The sequence below is a fragment of the Agelaius phoeniceus genome, chromosome 1, assembly GCF_051311805.1.
Source record: "Agelaius phoeniceus isolate bAgePho1 chromosome 1, bAgePho1.hap1, whole genome shotgun sequence".
Taxonomy (NCBI): Eukaryota; Metazoa; Chordata; class Aves; order Passeriformes; family Icteridae; genus Agelaius; species Agelaius phoeniceus.
This window is the reverse complement of record NC_135265.1, coordinates 107,133,587-107,154,285: the sequence shown is the minus strand read 5'-3', so window position 1 is coordinate 107,154,285 and position 20,699 is coordinate 107,133,587. Positions and strand designations below refer to the sequence as shown.

General features: G+C 39.2%; 1 protein-coding gene across 2 annotated transcripts in view; it reads left to right on the top strand.

Moving 5' to 3' along the window:
- Nucleotides 1-20,699, top strand: part of SLC35D4 (solute carrier family 35 member D4) — a 55,065-nt gene that overhangs the window by 29,008 nt on the left and 5,358 nt on the right. For both annotated transcript variants that reach the window (XM_077184904.1, XM_054642000.2), the window contains exon 13: nt 1,307-1,400. In XM_077184904.1, coding sequence (XP_077041019.1) covers nt 1,307-1,400 — 94 coding nt within the window. The remainder of the gene's footprint in view (nt 1-1,306; nt 1,401-20,699) is intronic.

Here is a 20,699-nt window from a genome sequence, read left to right as displayed (position 1 = left end):
GGCAATGTTGTTTCATTGAACTCATTCATTTCTCAGAGTGGAATGCTCTACTGCTCAGCACTCCATCCTCTACAACAAGTTGCTGAGTTTAGGCTTATCTTTTGTTATCAAATCAGCATCTGCTTCCTTGGCTTCAGACTTCACATGCATCCCAAAGGATCTTGTGTTATGGCTCAATGCAAAAATTCTCAATGCCTTCTACTCCTGACAAGTTATCTTACTCTGCTCTTTGGTGCCTGTATGGACATGCAGCTGAGCTGGAACTTGGCTACGTGTGTTGCACAGGAACAGCACTTGGCTGATATACTGGAGCCCAACACAGAACTTCTGACCTGAGGAGCCACCATTTTCTACCCTTCCTGCTGCTGTAGAGAGGGGACCAACTACATGGCACCTCTATCCAGAACCCTCTGTGAATACCAAGGCACTTTTTGCTTCACCACCTGTCTGCTGTGTTGATCCTATCTCCTTTTCCATGCAGCTCCCACAGCACTTTGTAATCTTATGCCTCACAGTGATTTGTGCCTTACATATTTTGAAGTCCCTTTCTGTTCCCTGCTTGCTGGATTACACCATTCCACTGGTTCACAATTAGTGGGTTGTATATATGTTACAAGTGAAACAAAATCCAGAGCCAAACCTCATGAGCTCCATAAAGTCTGTTGAGATGTGGAACAAAATTTCCTTAAGGGTAGTCTTGGCTACAGGAGTTCTGTGGACTGCTGTCCTCTAAGACTTGAGAATCAAAATTCTCTTAATCGTCAGCAGAAAACTTTGGAGTATCCTGTTCCCAGCACTACTGAGCCATCTATTTGTTATACAGTGGAGATATATTTGACTTCCTAATTGGAATTTTGGCTTCATGAACTTTAAACAGCTTAAAAGCTTCAGGCAGAAACTTTCCAGTGGTTATTTTTTCAGTTCAAGGCTCTATGGAGGTTGAAGTGAGTTAGTTGCCAAATATGTGTGGTTCCTGCTGAAATTAACATTGCTGTTATTCAGAGCCATTTCAATGCCTGAAGTTAATATTTCACCTCATGTTTTCAATAATCTCTACTTTTCTGATTATGCAAGTGCATTAGACACCAGCCATAAGAGTGTCAGATTTACTTTATTCAGATTCTAGTCCCTGACTGAACAAAACACTAGGTGTACTGGACATAATGTAAGCCTCTTGTCCACCAGCTTTCCTTCTCCAAATGGGATTAACACTGCAGTTCTTCATTAGGAAAACCAAGATGTCTGTAAGAGATTGTTCAGTTGAAGTTAAGAGATTTTATTAACAAGCTTTCCCCATCCTTTGCAGTGGACTGTTGGGATTCTTTCTGATGTTGCACACAGTGAAGCTAAAAAGCAGCACAACCTCGGGGCAATATGCAGCCTGGAGTTTCCTTGCAAAGGTAAGAGAAAGACCCTCACAGGAACACAGTGCATCTGTGCATCTCCTAGGAGAACTGAGGAATTTCTGCATCTCTCTAGTTTCTCTTGCTATTCCTCCTTGATGCTTCCTTGGTCCTGTTTGTGCAATCTGCACATACAGCTGTGGCAACAAATATCAGGTGTGCAATATCCCAGGATCATTATCTGAGATAAAATACTGTGTGTAGACTGAGCCTAATGGAACTGGGATGATTATTGCAGCTAAGGATTTGGACTATGGCATCCCAGTAATACAAACCTATACTTTCCAAAGTGTTTTGGAGAATACTTCTTCTATGAGGGTGTGCACCAACCATTTTTGCACACAGTTTGCAGTGTGTCTTTCCTGAGCCAACAGTTACAGTTAATTCCCTGAAGTTCAATACCAGAACTCTCACTGTTTTTGTTGCAGTAGAGAGCTGAGGATGTCATTTGCCTTGACATTACCAGGGCTTTTGATGGTATGTCCCACAATATTATCATATAAAAATTAGAGTACTACAGTCTGGATGGGCAGACAACTAGATGAATAAAAAATGGTTGGAGGATCATGTTCAGAAGGTAGAGCTTAATGATTCCTTCTCTGACTGGAGTCTTGTGACAAGTGGAATGGCACAGGGATCTGTCCTGGGTCCTTTCCTATTTAACATCTTTATTGAAGAATGAGAAATAAGAGTATGCACTCACATTTTCAAGGGACACCAAACTGGGAGGACCTGTCAATAACACTGGAGGATAGAGTTGCCTTACAGAGGGATCTGGACAGACTGGAGGAATGGGGCAACAGAAATCCTAGAAAATTCATCAAGGACAGATGTGAAGCCCTGCACACGGGAAGGAAGAGTTGGTGGCAATAATAGAGCCTGAAGGCTGTATAGTTGGAAAGCAACTCTGTGGAAAAGGACCTGGAATTTTGGTAGACAGCGAGAAGGACATGATTCAGCAGTGTGCCCTGGCAGCTAAAAAACCCCAAAATATCCTGGGCTATACTTATAATAGGATAGACAGCAAATTCTATCATGACCTTCTCCTCAGGAAGTGATCATGACCTTCTCCTCAGCACTTGTTAGTCAACATCTGGAATAGGGAGCCTTGTTTCAGGCACCTCAATACAGGGAAGATATTGATAAACTGGAATGAGTTTGGCAGAGGGTTGCCAGGAAAGTCAGGGGACTGGATCACTTGTATTTTGGGGAGTGGCTGCTGGATCAGGCTTGTTCAGCCTGGAAGCAGGACATCTTTGGGAGCACCTAAGAAGCAGAAGCCACCCAGTAGCTATGGAGAAGTCATCCAGAAGACAGATCCAGGCTATGCACAGTGCTGTGTAGAGTTGTGTTAAGTAAACAGAGAGGTTCAGATTAGGTATGAGGGAAAATTTTTTCACCCCAAATACAAGTCAGGCAAGGGCACAGGTTGCCCAGGAAGGCTGTGCTGTTTCCGACTTTGAAGATTTACAAGAGCCAACTGGATAAAGACCTAAGTAACCCAGTCTGAGCTCCTGAGGTCCATTCCTTCTGGAATTATCCTGTGATCTGGGGTCTGGCTGTACTTGATTTAAGCTATTAACAACTCAGTTTTTAAATTATTGGTGGTGAATGCAGTCAAAAGAACTTCTTAGACTCCTTTTCCCTGCTTAGATTTTACTTAGTCTAGTCACTTTCATCTATGTCCTCTGAAAACCACAACCTTCTGATGTGGTTTGTGATGTCACCTTTCCTACTACAGTGAATGAAGCTGTTACATTATCACCCTCCCCACCCCAAACCCTGGATTTGCATAATATGCTTCTTTAGAAACTGTAATCAAATGAGTTTGTTTTTTGTGGGGATAACAAGAGTGGACTGATATGACTTGGTTTGTGCTTTGTAAGCTCTTCCCCACTGTCCAAGTCACATAGAGTTTCTCACTAATTTGAATTTCTTCCAAACATTCTGAGTGTGCAGATTTTAGTACCTTAGCTTTCTTCTTACTGCCTCATAGCAAAGTCCAAGATCTAAAACTTGCTCTTGAGTCTTTTGTTGTTGTTGTTGTTGTTGTGGCTTTTTTTTTTTTGTTTTTTTGTTTGGTTTTTTGGTTTTGTTTTTTTGTTTAACATTCTGGGTTGGAGATTGGAATAGCTGGCTCTGCTAGTAGGTGTTGTGAATGAGGGTAAATGGTTTTACATGTGGTATTTATGACTTGAATACTGAAAAAAAAATGCACAAAAATGTGTTGTGAAATATATTTTAAGCAGATTTGGGTCCATCCCAGATGAAGTGGATCAGAGCCATAAAGTCTGGATTGGATCAAAGTTTTCCCAGAGTTCAAGGGTTTCTAGATTTGTGGGGGGTTGGCCATCTCTAGACATAAGTGATATGAAGTTTGTTCTAGCCACTGTTGTCAATGAAATTATGTGCCTTCATAGCAACTTACAGCTTGTTTCTGTGTCACTGGAAGAATTTAATCTGTTCTTTAGTCTTTAAAGTGCATGCTTCTTAATGTACACTGTTTAATTATCTTGCTTGGAAGGTTTTTGTAACAGAGCAATTAGTCCTTTTCCTGTTGTAGCTTCTAACACAGTGCTCAAATTATGTCTTATCTTGAGTTTGAAGAGGGCAATAATAATGAATACATGAGATCTGTCTGTAGCACTAATAATTTTATCAACACTAACAGTTTCCCTAAGTCTTCCACTAGTGTTTTAAAACTTGCTATGTGACTTATTTTAGGGTTCTACCATACCCACCTAAGGACTCATGAGGAGCATGGAGGAACTGCTGCTCCAAATGCTGAAATGCAGTTGATTTGGGGTTAAAAGTCAGTGAATGCTTGAAAAGTTTGGAAGCACCATACATCAGTTTGAGAACAGGGATCAAAGCAGAGACAGACACAGACAGGCAGAAAGCAACAGCTGAACTGGAGCTTGCCTTAAGGGTAGGGGCTGATCTACTGGCTCCCAAAAACCCAAGGAACCTTGTATCTACAAGGAGCTATAAATTTATGTACTGTGTAGTTAAGATTTGAGTTCCATCTGTCTGATCATCAATACTGCTTCCTGCAGGTGTTTGAAAATGGTTTAACTGTGTCCTGATCCAGCTCAGCATTGCCCAGGTATCACGGCTGTGTCAGTCACATCTTAAATCATTGTAAGTGCAGAAAAGCAGCATTTAACTAGCACTGTAAAAATCTGTTTAAGTCTAAGTGTCTGGCTCCCTTGAAAAAAAACAGAAAAGGAAGGAAGTTAATATGGATAAAGAATAAAGATAGAAAGTATTTGTATCTGGACTTGCAGAATGGGATCCAGTGGAAAAAAAAAAAAAACACCTCTGGTCACAACAACAGCTTTGTGTTCCCACATGAGCATTTTTCTTGGATTGAGTAGTGCCCTAGATCATCCTCCTAATCTCTCAGACTGACTGGAGTTTTCACCAGCAGTTGGAAAGGAGCAGTGTTTGAGGCCAGAATATGTTTATCTTGCAAATGAGCCAAGAAAGGAGAATGCTGCAGTCCTCAGACAGCAGCACAGGCCTCCAGGGAGGTGCAGGGAATCGGAAAATCTGTTTTCCATTTGGATGCTTTGTACCTATGTGACTGATGAGCTGGGGCTGAGATCGTTGTCACAGCTTCATTTCCAATAAATTAACCATGGGATCTGATCAGCTCTGCTTTGCACATCCAAGGACACATTCTTTGTGAAGCCCACATATTTGGCCTCCCTACCCTCTAATTTTTCATTCACTTGAAAACTGGAGCTGGGTCGTAACTTGTTGTTATGATCTTTACTTTGGCTGTGGCAACTTAATCAATGCATGAGGTTTTTAAATTATTTCCTGTAATGATTTCTGACAGCTCTCATGTTAGGGCATTGCTTTGCACAGAGACAGATTAAGCACAGGTTTCATCTGTGTATAAAGTCCTGTGTGATAATTATAGTGACAAATGCTCTCTGCACTTTTTCTGTGAAAGCAAATAGTATATGTGTTAGTCATATCTGTATAAATTCCTGAGAAATGCAAAAGAAATCAGTGAAGTGATCTGTATAAAAAAAAAAAAAGGTTTTTAAGAAGTCCAAGAAATACAAAATGCTTTGTCATAGCCTTGCACAGATTTAATCCCCGGAAGAGCAAGGATTTGAAGCTGTACTGAGATTTCTTGTTTTAATTTGAAAGCTGTGCTAGTATCCTGGGTCATGTACTGGAAAGAAAAAATTGGAGATGCTCATATATACAGACAGAAGCATCTGGTGAGGATGGTAATGAGCTCTAACAGTGCTGTCAGTGAGTTTGTTTTGATTAAGGTTGCCAATCTATATCTGGTGACGAAGCCTGTTAGGGTCTCTAAAAGTTAAGCAGCAGAAATGATTTAAATCATTAACAGAATGGAAAAATTCAGCAAGACACTGGTTACTTATGAATTTGTATTCCCATATCATGTTTAGTGTTATCCTAAAAAACTGGTAGTAGGGAATTCAGCTTGTTTCCAGTAAGAATCTATTGAAGAAGCTTGTTATAAACAGGAAGAACAAATGGGAAGGTCAGTGGATTTTGAATTCTCTTTTTCTTCCTTCCTCACCTGAAGAAAGGAAATTCAATAACTGAAATTAACTTGCATTGAGGTTTACTGATTTTCCTATGCATGGGTTGGAAGGAAATATAGAATCATCGGATCAGGAGTATGCAACCATTTTCTATATAAACATCCCGGGCACTATTATGTAATCTATAATTTATCTGAACAGTGTTGGAGGCTCCCTAGTGCATTAAAGCATCCTCTGACAGCTCCTTTGGTTCCTTGTTTGTTAACTTTAGATGTGTATGCCCCAGGTCATCCTGTGTTTAATGCTGGCTGCCAGACATTGCGAAAGCAGCTTTGCAGGAGTGTCTGAAAGCATCTCTTATCTGTGGGTTCTGTGTACCAACTGTACTTATACCCCAGCAGGTTTAGTCTTCTCCCCAAAGTCTTCTCCCCAAATGTATAATGGCTGTTCAGAATCCCTCCTGCTATTCAGAATGACTCCTGTAGTCTTGGATTTTATATTTCATGTCTGTGTTTTTGCTTCTTTGCTCCCCATGGTGTCTTGAAGAGAATGGATAGACTAGATCCTTCTTCATGTCAGTGCAAAAATAATTGATGATATCCATCTTAATGGTTGGAAAAGTACTGATATTTTTATTAAAGCAGAAATTCTCTTTTTTCTGCTTCTCATAAAATGGAGAGCCACAACTGCAGGCCTTCTGGGGTTCCTAGCCTTGTTATGCTCACTGCACCTCTCTTCACATATAGCATGTCACATGAGAATTTTATCTGCTGTAATTCTAGGGGCAAACCAGCCAAGAGAAACAAAATGAATTCATGCTTTTCCACATTGTTGCAATCTTAAAGCCGCTGCCAAAACATTTGCTTCAATTTGTATACATCTTAATTCCTTTCTCACTGCTGCTTAGCATGCAAGTGCTAGAAAATATTCTGCTGGGGGCTATTTACTTGCAGGAAATTTATAAAAGAGTCCTGCCATGGGTACCTTCTGTAGTAGATGTCTCTCCCTTGCTCTTCTCTGCCTTAATGGAACAGGATTCTGGAATTTAAAAACCTGTTTAAAATTTTTATATGAATATCATAACTAGAACAAGAATGTGTTTGGTTTTCTGGCACTTGCGCACTTGGTTATATTGTAGACTGAAGTAGTGTCTTCTTTGCATGCTGCTGGCTCAGGAAAAAGTGACAGTGAGATTCTTGGCTGAAAATCCCATTTCTTTCTTGGCTTGGACCTCATAAAGCTTTAGGCAAAAATGTCATAAACTCCTGTTGAAGTTCCATAAACACAGCTCGTTTTCATGCAGCAAAGATCCTGCACTTTGTGCAAGACTGTCTCAAGATCTCTGCTCATCCAACCTGGGAAAACTGTGCAGCTGCAAGCCAAAACCCTGTGAGAGAGGGAGAATTGTGTCCTAGACCCATCTGGACTCCACTGGTAGGAGCTCTTTGTGACAACAGTGTGGTGAGAAGTGCATCTCTAATCTGAGAGAGGAAGATTCTGTGACCCTGAAGTTTACAAGGATTCCAAGAAGGGGTTCATAAAAGTAGAACTGAGCTTGTTCCATCTACATACCTTGTGCACTGTCATGCGTGTGGATGTGCACACATACAGGGATAAAGACAATTAAAAATGGTAAAAATCCTTATTGCTTTCTGATTGGTCCTCACTGTATGAAATATGTACATTTATTCTTGCTACATATAGTTGATTCCTGTGAGTCACCATGGGGACTATGCAAATACCTTGGAAAACAAAATGTGTTTCTCAGCTGAGCTTCAAGCAGAGAAGGCAATCAGTGTGAACTTCATTGCATTGTTAGGGTCTGTAAAAAAAGACTAGTTGCTGAAACCTTAAAAATACCGGTTTTAGGGTAGTTTCCATGGAGACAGCTTCATAGTTACATTGTAGCAGCCAACACTAATTACAGCATATAATTACTGGGGAGACGTCAGTCTCCATAACAACTTCATTGTGTGCTCCATGGCCACTAAGCTCAGTGACACAGGCTCCCTGGGGCACTATTGCAATTTAAGGAAGCTGTCTTGTAAGAACAGCTGAGACTTGTTGGAGATTTTGAATTGCCAGGTAATGGAAAACTTTAATATTGTGAGGGTGGTGTAAATGGCTGCAATTGTGTATCCACTGAAAAAGCCAGTTGCACAGCTTTTTGGGCATGACATAGTCACACAAACTTATGTGTTGTGACTCAGGGGTGGTATCACAGAACAATTTTTCAGCTTTGCTTAATATAATAAATCCAGTCTCAGCAGATATTAACTTTGAGCCCTAAGAGATGCTCTGTAATAATTTGTTTCCTTTTATCTATTATGATATCCATTGGAAGTGTATGTTTGGTACTGGCATGTTCTTTAATGTAAAGCTAAAGGCAGAACAGTGAGCTAGGAGTATGTCTTTGGAAGATACTTTTTCATTCGTAGCCTTGACAAACCATCTCTATATGCTTGACAGTACAAAACAACAGTTTAAAAGGAAATTTTTTCAAATCTAACAGAATTTTGAATTGCAGAGAATGCAGGTTTATTTGTTCCTCTGCATAATAGATTGCTAGTCTCCCATGTTTTTATTTAGTCTCCTGGAGTTACTAGCATATGGAGAGCTGAGGCTGGGAGATGAATCATTATTGTGACAAAGAGAAATCAAAAGAATGAGAACTGTTTTGGAAGTCATTTCCGTTGCTAATGCACTGATGTAAATGCCAAAATTACATGGGAGAACTGTGCACTCTGTAACGTACTAATGTAGAAGGCTCCCAAGCTAGATAAGGCTGGACTTCCAAAACCAAGAAAGATATAGCCACATTCTTCTGATTTGCTGGTTCTGTGTTCTTTCAGAATGTTCCCTGTTGATTTTTAAATACCTTCATGGGTGAAATGTCTCCAGGCTGTCTCATAAATCTTGAGCCTTGACCTCTATGGTAGGCACTGGATGTCACACTTCAGGTGGCTTCCTTCAGAAACTTCAGATGCTGCTCTCTGAAACAGGTCTCTGTCTTCCTCTTCCTCCCCAACTCATACCAACTCTTTGCCAAACCTCAAGTGCATTCATTTCTCAGTCCAACTCCATACACCTGTTTAAGGATTAGATTTTGATTTTCAACAAAAGTCGGCAACCAGCCATAGAGCTCTAGGGAAGGCAGACTAAATGGATTATGTTCTGTTCCTGAAATATGTGGTACTCAGGGAAGTCACATAGGCTTCAGACAATGTCAGGAGGTGGCAGTGGGCTGTTCTTGACCTTTGCACAGCCAGCATGGAGAGGAAGAGGGCAGAGTCCAGCTTTCTCTCTATGCATGTTGCTGTGTATGGTTGTTCTAAGAGACCAGAGGGGAATGGACCTGCCTTGCAGAGGCTTCCCCAACTCTTTTTGGAGGAAATGTTTGGAGTATATTCAGCTATAGTCAGTTCTGTCACTGTCTTCCCCTGCATGGGACGCACAGAGACTGCTGGGTGTAACCTTGTGACATTGCTCATAATAGGCATTGCTCAAAATTGATCAGCTAAATAAATGTTTTTTAAAAAATACTTTTTCAAGTATCACATTTTTTAAAGCTTCTGATGGAATATTTTGATCTTTTGTAACATTTAATGGTTAGAAAGCACTGGAAAGGCTGTCATTTTTAAATGGAAAAATAAAACCTTAAAGAAAATCAATTCTTCCTTGCAGTCCTTAGCATAACAACAGTAATAATAGCATGTCACTTTCTTTCCATTACATCATTACTAAAACAGTATAAACACACCAAAGAATGGTAATGCAGAGACTGTGCCTCTGTTATTCTTTTTTGGGTAGTATGGAAAGGGGTCAGTAGAGAGATTTAGTTATCTTCTCTGGGAATTGTTTGTTTATGAATTAGGTTTTCCCAAAGGAGCTGTGAGAGTGGAAATACAATAGGAAGTGGACTTCATACATGCATAGAAATACCAAAACTGTAAGTGTCATCTGGGAGAGAGGCTGATGGAAACTTGCTATTTTTGCTAACAGATTTTTTAAAAAACCCTTGATTACGCATTCCAAAGTTTCCTATGCTATTTTGATACTGCTGATATCCTCCACAGAGTTCTGAATTAGTCATGACAGAAAAATGTTTTACATCTGATAATGTTGACAAAGAACATAGGCAGTTCAGGTGTGTTTATAGATTTTAACAATGGAGAATTGCATTGCATTTCTTTTCACTAAAATATTCCCCTTAAGCTGGGCATCCTCGTTGGTTCTCACAGCCCCCTTCAGCCTTTTCAGCAGCATTTGGGCTTTCCACACATGAGAAAAGCAGCATGTACAAGGTTTGTTCTCTTGTAGCAGTGACACTGGGGGCAAGGAGGGATTTGAAGATGCACTCAAGAAATGCACAGATCTTGAACAGATGACAGCCTCAGTCTGCAATGTTCAGCATGAGACCTTTGGTCAATCTGGCATGGAAAGAGCAATGTCTGAGAATGTGTGCAGCATCCCACTCAACACCCCCCTCTATGGTAAAAGGCTCCACTGATGTGATCAGTCTTGGGCTAGTCCCCATCTGGATCTTTGGGCCAGTTATGGCAGTGATTTCAGAGTGCACAGCTGGGTGGGCATTCACCTGCCTGAGGCCTATATGGAAAAGAAAATTTTGTTGTTGGATTCCCAGGTTGCTCAGGGGGCATTTACTGCTCTCAGGCTTCTCTGTTTTGTGAAGGTTTTATCTAATGTACACACTGTCTGCTGGAATCAGCTTTTTCATTTCTCTTGGATGCCAGCTGAGCCACCACTGAGCTGCTGCTGTGGAGGTCATGGTTCACCTGTTTGGAAGTGCATCCTCTCCCACAAGACAGTTATAGCAACCATTCCTGATTGATGCCCACTCATGGGCATCCAACACTTGGGAAGAAGATAGGCATAGGCAGATGCTGAGCTCATTCCTTCCTAAGGAGCCAGCTCCTTTCTTGCCAGATATACATAGCAAACTGTCAGTTTGGCTCTTAAATTCACCATTTAAGTGTGACAATGAAAATCATGGTTGTTTCATCTGGATTATCTTCATGATCTCATGAGATGAAGAATAACTTGGAATGCCAGCAGGCTAGCTCTTGCTGAGCTTAACATAAAATGAAGTGTATTTCATTGTGGTATTTTGCAGCAGCAGAGGGTTAGTACAGCTGACTGCTGCTCAAAACTGAAAATCAATACTTCTCAAAACAGATAGAAAAAGTAATTGTTTTACACAGTGTACCATATTATAGATCAGTAAAATTCAGTGTCTGAAGGAGAAGATAATACTGAGACTGAGTAAAAGTAAGGAGATATTTTACAGGCTTGGATCTGCTTAAAAGATCCAAGGTTCCAAGGGACTGAGCAATTTCAGCAATAGTAGATATTTTATAGAAGTTTTTTCTTGGAGATAAAGGGAAAGATTAATGATCTTCATGCCATGAGATGTAAGTTTTGTATCAGCTAAGGTCAAGATACAAATACCTCCTTTTCTCTGATGCCAGACTTGCTGCATTAGGGGAAAATCATAAATTCTCCCAAATCCTCTGCCATCATCCAATACTTGATTAAACCTTATCTTAGTCCAATCCAGTTTTTGTCTGTGGTCCTAGTAGGTAGAACTTTACAGTTGTGGTTGTTGTTGCCATTGAAATCCTTCTTCCATTGCACAAATATTTAATAATTCATAAAATATTAACAAGATGATGAATCATATTGTACTGTCAGCTTCTGAACTTAGGAGTTTCAGGGGAGAGGCTAAATGTCAGGAGCCATTTAAGGCCTTTGCAGTAATGAAGCAGCATATAAGCAAAAGAGACTCCTTGACATGCTGAAAAGATACAGGAAAAGTACAGTTAGGCATTATAATGCATGAAGCATCTACAGGAAACAGGGGGTGTTGGGTCTTAAATTTGGTGAAATAGCAAGAATGGGCAAAATGCTTCTCGGCAAATTCAAAGAAAATCAAATTTATTTGGTATAAAGAAGCTTTCTTGTGTCCCCATTAAATGACTTTTGTTGTCCTTGCTTGGCAAAGCTTCAGCTGTATGGATTGTGCCTCTTGTTTGCAGATCTGACCTGAACAGATGCTGTTAGTCTGGAGCATGTGCACACACCTGTTTGGATCATGATTGATCGTGTTTCCAGATCAGTAAAGCATGCTCAGGAACAGCAATTACAAGAATTGTGCAGGCTGTTCCCTTTGTGTCTTCAGAACTAAAACTCTGAAAGTAATAACAGTATCTGGATTACAGATGGGCACATGTAAGAGAAATATTTAAAATATGAGCAGAGGTACTGTTAAAACTGGGTTCTGTACTGTAGCCACTTTATAGGCTGAAGATTGGTGTCACTGCTCGAGCTCTTAGTCTTAAAGGGGAAATGGATGTTTTGGTCATTATCTTCAATAGTAGAGGGCAAATTATTCTTCTTGTGGCTTTGTCTTTGATCAGAAATTCTGATCTTTATGTCTGAGTGAAGGTAGTGTGAAGTGGCTATTTGATGTTCAAAAGGAAATCACTACAATCACCATAATTTTCAACCCAATGTGGTATTTTCCAAGGAGAAAAGAGTTTTGATTTTCTTTAAATGTATCACTTTTTTTGAGGAAAGCAGAATAAATTATAATCTGCTTGTAATAGTTCTGTCCTGTCTCATAAGTCATGTATGTTTATGTATTTCTGCAGTGCATACGTATATAGTACACATTTAAATGTAAATGCATATATAAATACATGTTTATACATTGATAGATCTAGCTCTTGCTGAAAAGGAAATTCCTCTTTGATTATTGTAAATATGACCATGATATCCTGTTTCTCATAAGAGGAGAATTTTCTTACATAGATTCTATTAATTACATTCTGTAATCCACATATCCTTCTTTCCTTACTGTACTTTAACATTCTAAGATGTTTCTGCAGCATAAAATAATCATCCTATCTAGTGGCTATTGTAAAGTTTAAAAAAGAAAGTGACACTGGAGAGACAAGAAAATTAAGGCCAGGATTCAAAATGGCCATCTATGAGCTATATTGAAAGTCTTGGTATGGCTGAGAGCAGCAACACAGGTGGCACATACCTCAAAGAGGTGAAGGCAGAGGATTCTGTAGAAGTGATTCAAAGCAAGAAATGAAACCTTAATGGTTCATTTTCTCCTACAGCCAAACTGCTGATGAGATGCATACATTGCATGCACAATAGTTCGGTCACTTTTGTCTTATACAGAATTAAAAAATGATGAAGTTAGACAGCAGTTCAGCAGTTCTTTTGATATTCACATGATGCTCAGGGCCAAAAACTAGTTACTATAGCATATTAATTTGAAAGGATTGTACATTGAACATATATTAATCTGTTAAGACAGGATGCTCAGTGACTTTAAGGATGCAACCACCTGTTGGTCCCACCTTGCACTTGCAGGATCAGCATCATGGTTATATTGGTCATCAAATAAAAAAAAAAAAAGAACTTATGGAAAACAGCTCTGAAAAAAATCTTCATAAATGTGATAGAAAGTAGAGGATGCATACCTAATTCTTGAAATACTGGAACTGCATAGAGGTACTCAGCCACAGAAATGCAGAGGATTATCTTCTCTCTAAGCACATACTAGGGCTAATTAGGAAATCTATTTTCTCATAGCAGTCAAAAAGCTAATATATAGAAATATTCATCTGCAGTACAGAGATTATTGGTTTAGATATTTGTAATGTAAAAAAAGAGAAACCACACTAAAATATCTGATGATTTTTCTAGAGTCATGCATTTGTCCTGCTTTTGTTGTGTAAATATTTTCGAGGGCAAGTTGCTGGTTGTGTGTTATTTGATCTACCCTCTTCCTCTGCTTTTAGTATGTTCTATATTTTAAATGTAATGTGTAGGTGATTTTAAGCTTTGTCAGAATCTATTCCTGTGAAATACAGACAGACTCATTTACTCTAGAACTAAGTTTTATCATTACCATTAGGCATTTGACTGCTAAGGCAGGTTGAAACTCTGCCTGCTTTTGAGTCACAATACGTGGAATTAATTGTGTTCTTAACCCCTTGCTAAAAAAAAAAAATAAACAAAAAAAAACATAGAAAGAAGAAAGATAAAATATAAAGAAAAGGCAGAAGAGAGACCAAAACCTCCTCTTGGAAAATAGATGCTTTAGAGAAGGAGATGAGTGCAGGCATTTGGGCAAATATAAAATAAATGTTCTTAAAGAAATTTACAGCAGCTGAAAAAACTTCTGTATGGCTGGATCAAAGCTGTGTGGATCATGAAGGTACTGAGTGTCACCGTTGCCATGGTGCCACTGTTGCCATGGTGCCAGCATCACCAGGTTATCCTTTAAGGAGCAGCTTGTATTTCAGAAGGGTTAAAGGGTTTTCTTCCTTCAGAAGAGTGGAGCAGAGCATTGCTCCTCCTATGAGCAATGTGCACCTAAGTATGCTGTAATGCACAAACTCCTTTCATTGTCTGCTGATTTCATTGGCTGACAGTCTCCAGTTAAGTCTGTCAGGGGATGAAATCCCTCAGGGCACGTCTACACTTCGGTCAGGCGGAGGATAACACAGCAGATGTGCTCGAGTTAGTGTTAAACTAATGGGCAGAACTGAGAGTGAAACCTGTTTTGCTTTCCCCTTTCCTCCAATCTATTTCACTTTGAATTGCTTCTTTCCCTTGTTTGGGCTCCTCAGCTTTTCAGGCAGGATCACGGCATTGCTGTTTCTTTTGGGAAGAGCCATTATTTTATTGGTTAAAGCCTCATTACCTTTCCTTGGAAAAAGTTGTATGGCTGATTGGAACCCTTCCTTGTCAGTGGATTTACTAGCAGTGCTCCTTCAGGGGCTGCACTATCATCTGAAGCCCTTATGTTAAGCAGCAAATTTTGTCTTGCTTTTTGATTGGTAACAACAGACCCTCAGAACAAAGTTGAAAGGTCTCAGACTTTGTTTCATTGTATTGATTAAATTACTAAATTAATATCTAGGGAGAGGAGACTTTAAAGGAGAGTTGGTCAGAGGAATTTTGCCTGAATTTGCTGTATCTTTTTTAACCAGAGATTGACCTTGCTATTGTAAAACTGATTTGTGAAGAGCTTTTGAGCTTCTAGTGATTTCGTGGAAAGTTTTATCATTGCAATAGGCAATATAATTGAAAGCTTCCAGTGAAGTTTTTTTCCTGTGGTAGATCATCTCCAAAGCTACCCTAAAATTAAATAGCAAATGCTATTAATGCTTTGGTCTGTTTCTGCATGCAGGATTCATTCAGATGCTTAATTCTGCTCACAATGGAGGATATCTCCTGTGCACAGTATCTGCTGCTGCTAATGGTGCCTTATTTTGTTTGATCACCATGGGAAAAAAATGGGGTTTTTTCTACACACTTTGTTTGTACTTTTTTTCCCTGCCCAAATGCCAGCAATCCAGTCAGACTTGACATTAGTTCTAGTGACATCCTCTCTTTCTTGTGAGGGAGGTCATGTACCGTATTTGTCATGTTTAGCAGGGATTTTTGCTGCCAACTCATGTCAGATTTCCAGTGACAGTAGCAGCCTTGCACAATCAGTGAGCTTACAGGTGACCATTGGTGCCTCTCCTTAAACATTGCTGACTTTCTGCAGCTTGAAACCTCACAGTCAGCACCTGCTCTATAAAAATCTCTCAAGTCTGGGTTATTTTAAAAAGACTTGGCAGTACATGCTGGACCACATCAGTTGGGGTTTGGACAGCAGAGATCCCAGTCCCTCAGTGTTCTTCCATGCATTTGGCTGTCCCAGTAAATGCCTTCATCTGTTCAACTGGTTCTGTAGCTGCTGGATGTGTGTGAATGAAAGTATTCTTGCTAAGGTGCAGAGAATTTACCCATCTGGCAATGTTTTGTTGTCTTAAATTTGGATAAAAGAAAGTAGAGGAGAGCTAGATGGAAATGGCTTGTAGACCACCTGAGATGGAAAATGTATGCAAACAAAGAGAAATGGTATTAAAAGCTTAGAAAATTCATATGGTGAATTAATGAATACAGAGGATGGCATTAAAATATTAGTTGTTCTTTTTTTCTGTTCTGAAGATTTTGGGCGGTTTTTGACATATTTCCATCCCCAGCATGGAAACATTTTGTATGCTCATGTAACATATGCTTTCTCTTCAGTAAACATATGTACAAAGGAGATATAACTCTGAAATCTGGGAAATAATTTCAGTGGCTCTCCCTGAAGAAAAAAATTATGTGTTGTTATTGATGTTTTCCTGCTGTAATTTTTATCTTTTTTGTAGTACTGGATTATCTTGATGTAGCTGTTTTCAGTGGCCCTAACAATGATCCATTTCCCTGGCGATTTTTGATGATTATCTTAGCAGCTGGTTAAACCATGCAGAAGAGGGACAGAACAAATATTATGTCTATAAAAAGCTTGATATTACTTTAATTCCAACAGTAGAATGAAAACAAATGTTACGTACATCAGAATCTTTTTCCTGATGTTTTGAGAAGATGACCCAATGGTAAATAGAATGATTTATTTTGAACAGTGAGTGAACTTGATGAGCTGTTTCAAAACACTCTCTTTGGAAAAAATACGCGTCTTTGTAAGGACAGAGGTTTTGGCAGTTTGGGGAAATGAAGTTACAAGGATTGGCTCTGTGTACACAAACTAAAGAAAACTTTTTTAAAGTATTCTGTGTTCACTTCACAGTGAGAACTATGACATTTAACTTCTTAGCAGTTTAAAAGTTTCAGAGAAAACATAGTTTTATATGGAATGTACAAGTAGAGTGCTAATATTAACAAATCATGGTCATGTCAGGACTAAATCCCCACCATATCTTTCCATTCCAGATAGAAAGATTAGATCAGAATCTAAATTTTAAAAATGTCCTCATCTGTGTTCTTGGCTATATAAACAATACCTTCCTGAACAACTCAGAAATGCTAAATATTCAAAATCTACAGCCAGCTTCTGCAGCCTGAAAATCTTTCTCTGAAATGATTGTAAAGTCAGGGCTGAAGGGGATCCATGATAGCTTGGTCAAGAATGACACTTTTATCTGGCAATGATTGGTTTGAACCAATTGAAACCGGACACTCCAGAGTCTGTGGTATAACCACAGCTGGTCAGAGGTGAACTCAAGGCAGCAAAGAATGCAGAGTTCCACATTCCTTTATCTCCCAGGATCCAAATTTGTGCATTGCCAAGGACCAGGGACACTTATGGTGCCATCTCCTGTCTTCAAGCCACATATCAGACTTATCAGAGTTTTCTGATGTTATATGTTCAAGAAAAACATCTAAGAGGGAAGCTGGCTCAATAATTATCTTACTTGCTCTTAATGTCTACGGCAAGAAATTCTCCAATCTTTATTTTTTATTTTGTTATCTGTAAACTAAATTAATCTCTCATTCCAAAATAAATTCCATTTCCTCTCATATTTTCTTAAAACAACTCTTTGAGACAAATTTTACTTTCTCTTTGGAAATTTTTTCTTATCTGACCGAAGTGATAGGGTGAAAGGAGGAAGTCATTCACATCATGAGTTGTGCAGTGATCTGTCTGTCAAAGTTCCTTGGGAACCCTTTAAAGCTAGTGGCAGTTGTGCCTCTCTCCACTCAGGAATCACTAAAGCAGATTTAGAAAACGTGGGTGCATTGGAGCATATTTATTCCTATGCCTACTATGCCTACTATTTTCCTGTGCAGAAGTGATTTTATGTGCTGAATTTATCCCTACTGTGCAACCAGTTCTTCCACACATTGGGATATTTCTGCTTCATGGATCTTAGTCTGTTACCCACCATTTCAATGATGCCATTGTTTTTCTAGTTGCCACTAATTCAGCCTGGTAAGGGGCAAACTCTAGAGCTCTGGAATTGAATTAATTTCTTTGGATCCTGAGGTTGAGTGCTGTGTTGTCCTTGATAGGAGCCTGTTAAACGTAAATGGCAATGTAAGCAATGTGTGGAATGTTTTATGGCACCTGAGCCCTTCTCTGTTTCCCAGAATAATGGGAACACCTGAAGTTTTCACCTTTTATATGGGGACCTGAATTTGGGGATCTCCTGTAACCAGTAAGTTTGAAACCTCTAACTGGCTGAGTTGCTCTGTTTTTTCTCCTGGTTTCTGTTCCAGGAGAAACAGGATCTGATCCCTTGTACTAGAGTATTTATGTGAAGAATATTGGAGTATTTATGTGTTTTGTTCCCTGACTATTTAGGCCCAATCTCTTGCGTGGAAGGGATCAACCCACTCTCCTCAGACCTAATCCCGGAGAAATTTCCATTACAAGGATACACTTATTTCCTGCAATGCTGATACATATTGTAAAGAACTAGAACTGGTTTTGGTTGAGGTACAAAGCACAACTTGAAATGCCAAGGTTTTTGGTTAAATGTAAAATGATTTGTGAATAACTCAGTTATTCTCTGAGTTATTATATCAAACTCAGATTTGAACTACAGAAATAGCTGGAACCAAGACAAATAGGTGTTAATAAAGTGTTCCTTTAAAATGGGTCTTATTTTTGCAGTACAATGGAATGACAGAATAAACTTAGACTGATTTATTTTAAGTAACAATCTTGAGGGGAGGTTGTTTTGTTTTGATTTGATTTTTCATGCAAGTAAGGGTTTGAAATGATTTCTTAGGAAAAATTTCAGCTCAGATGGAAATGTTTTGTTAAATTATGCTACGCTTGAATTTTTTTCCTAATCATCAAAAGCTGTGTCAGAATTTTGTAAGAAAATTTCCGGGTATGAATGTTTTAAAGTAGCTTTCGTAATACTGACTGGTCACAGTTCCTTTAAAAGTAGGCAGAGTCCATGGAGCTATTCCTGTTTCCAAAATAGTTGGCGTTCAACCATCCAGTCTGTACAATATGATAGAATTAGTGACTGTATGTCAAAATCTTGGGGAGTTTTGTTCAAAATAGTTATATTATAGCTAATTAAAATTTTCCTTTCCACCTCTTAGTTTCACAGATTCAGCATCAAAATATATTTGGAAATCATTAACTTTAGTTTGCCCTTTAACTTGCTTTCTTTTGTCTTGAAAGCTCATTCCTTTTACTAAAGCATCTAAATGCCTAGGAGGACAACTGTGACCTTTAAAGTGAAGAAAGAAAGATTACTGCACTTAGCTTGTTGTGAATTTATTTTGTTGGTTTTTCTTTTTTTTTTTTAAAGGCCATTCAGAACATCAGTGTAGGTGGGGTTTTTTTCAAACTAAATGTGCACTTAAAACACTTCAGATAATACTGAAATGTACTTAAAGGAAAATTGCCTTCTCTACTATGTCCCTAGGATTTAGATTCTTCCTCTGGAACAAATGACATTGTTAGCTTCTCTGAAAACTTGTTTTTCACTTTTAAACGTATTCTTCTTTTAGATAAATCATCAAAGGTAGACATTTTAGCAACGTCTTTTCCTTTTGGTTTGTTTGTGATTTGTTTTTTCTTTCCTTACACACACTTACTTCATGCGCTCTTCCAACCCACATTTTGTTTGTCTTTGGCACTGAGACACTCTTACATAACTTCTCAAAAATACAACAGTGTTCAGCTCTAGTAGTCCAAAAGGCTACAGCCTGCATTTTTGCAGAGGTTTGGGATGACCACAGTAGAATGGTGTATTGTTTCTGATAGGGCCTGTTTTCGGAGGTTTCTTGAATGCCTGTTTCTCTGCCCTTGGCCTCTTCTCAAGTTTCTAATAAACAGGGCTCAACAAGGGAGTGGGTGACACAACTTTAGCTTGTGCCACTTCTCAAACACAGCACTTCAGTTTCTTTGAGGAGATGAGCTTTAGGAAAAGAACGCTCTGTGCGTACCACAGCTGCCATCCTTTGTTAGTTTCTGTTTACATGGTCAGTAATTGGTATTGTATATTTTTATGTAATAAGTTAGCATTAACCTAAAATAAGCTCAGTACAGTTAATTCCACAAGCATTCACACCAGAGTAAATGAGAAATGGTTCCTTGTAGGTCAGTGCATCTGCTGCACTCTTTGTAAGGGGAGAACCCAGCCCACTAGAACAAGATGCAAACTTATTTAGAACACTGGTTTTGAGCTAATGGATATTCAGCCTTGCAGCTGGATTTTAGATAAAGTGCATGAAAGATTCAGCTCCTGAATAGTTAACTTCTACTGTTTGGAGTAGGTATCAGCTCTCTCTGGCTGCATATAACTGTGAGACAGACCATTGAATGTGCACATTTGCAATATGATCTTGAGTTTTGAAGCATAACTCTCTGTTTGTGACTTGTCCTTGTCCTCTGTCAGTCTCTTTTGAGTATGCATGTTAAGCTGTATGTTTGCTTACATGTATAGATACAAAGCTATAGGAGTAGATACATTATCCTTGATTTTCCCTAGCAGTAGGAGCTCACTTTTTCTGTTGCCTTGGAGCTATACAGCATTGCCTGTGCTGTACACTTCTGTGGCTGGAAGTGTGAAAATGCTGAAGTCGGGTGAAGTTTGTATCAGGAGGTGTGTCTGTGGTTGTATTGGTACCAGCAATTTGGTTGCTGAGCAGGGATGGAGTGGCCCTGCAGTCATGTGTTATCCTGTCTGGATCAAGTCCATCTCCTGCCTAATTTCCTCTAACAGGGGCCTGGGCTACAGGCACATGGAGAACAGTCAAGGTGTGAGTTATGGTAATATCTAGGAAGCAAAAAGCCACCAGCACACCTGAATGTCCCTAAAGTAGAAAACATCCCCAAAGAGGCCAAAGAGGGACTCCTTGTGTAGTCCCTACTGAACACCTTTGCTCCTGTGGCACTGCATGGTCTCTCTGCTGCATT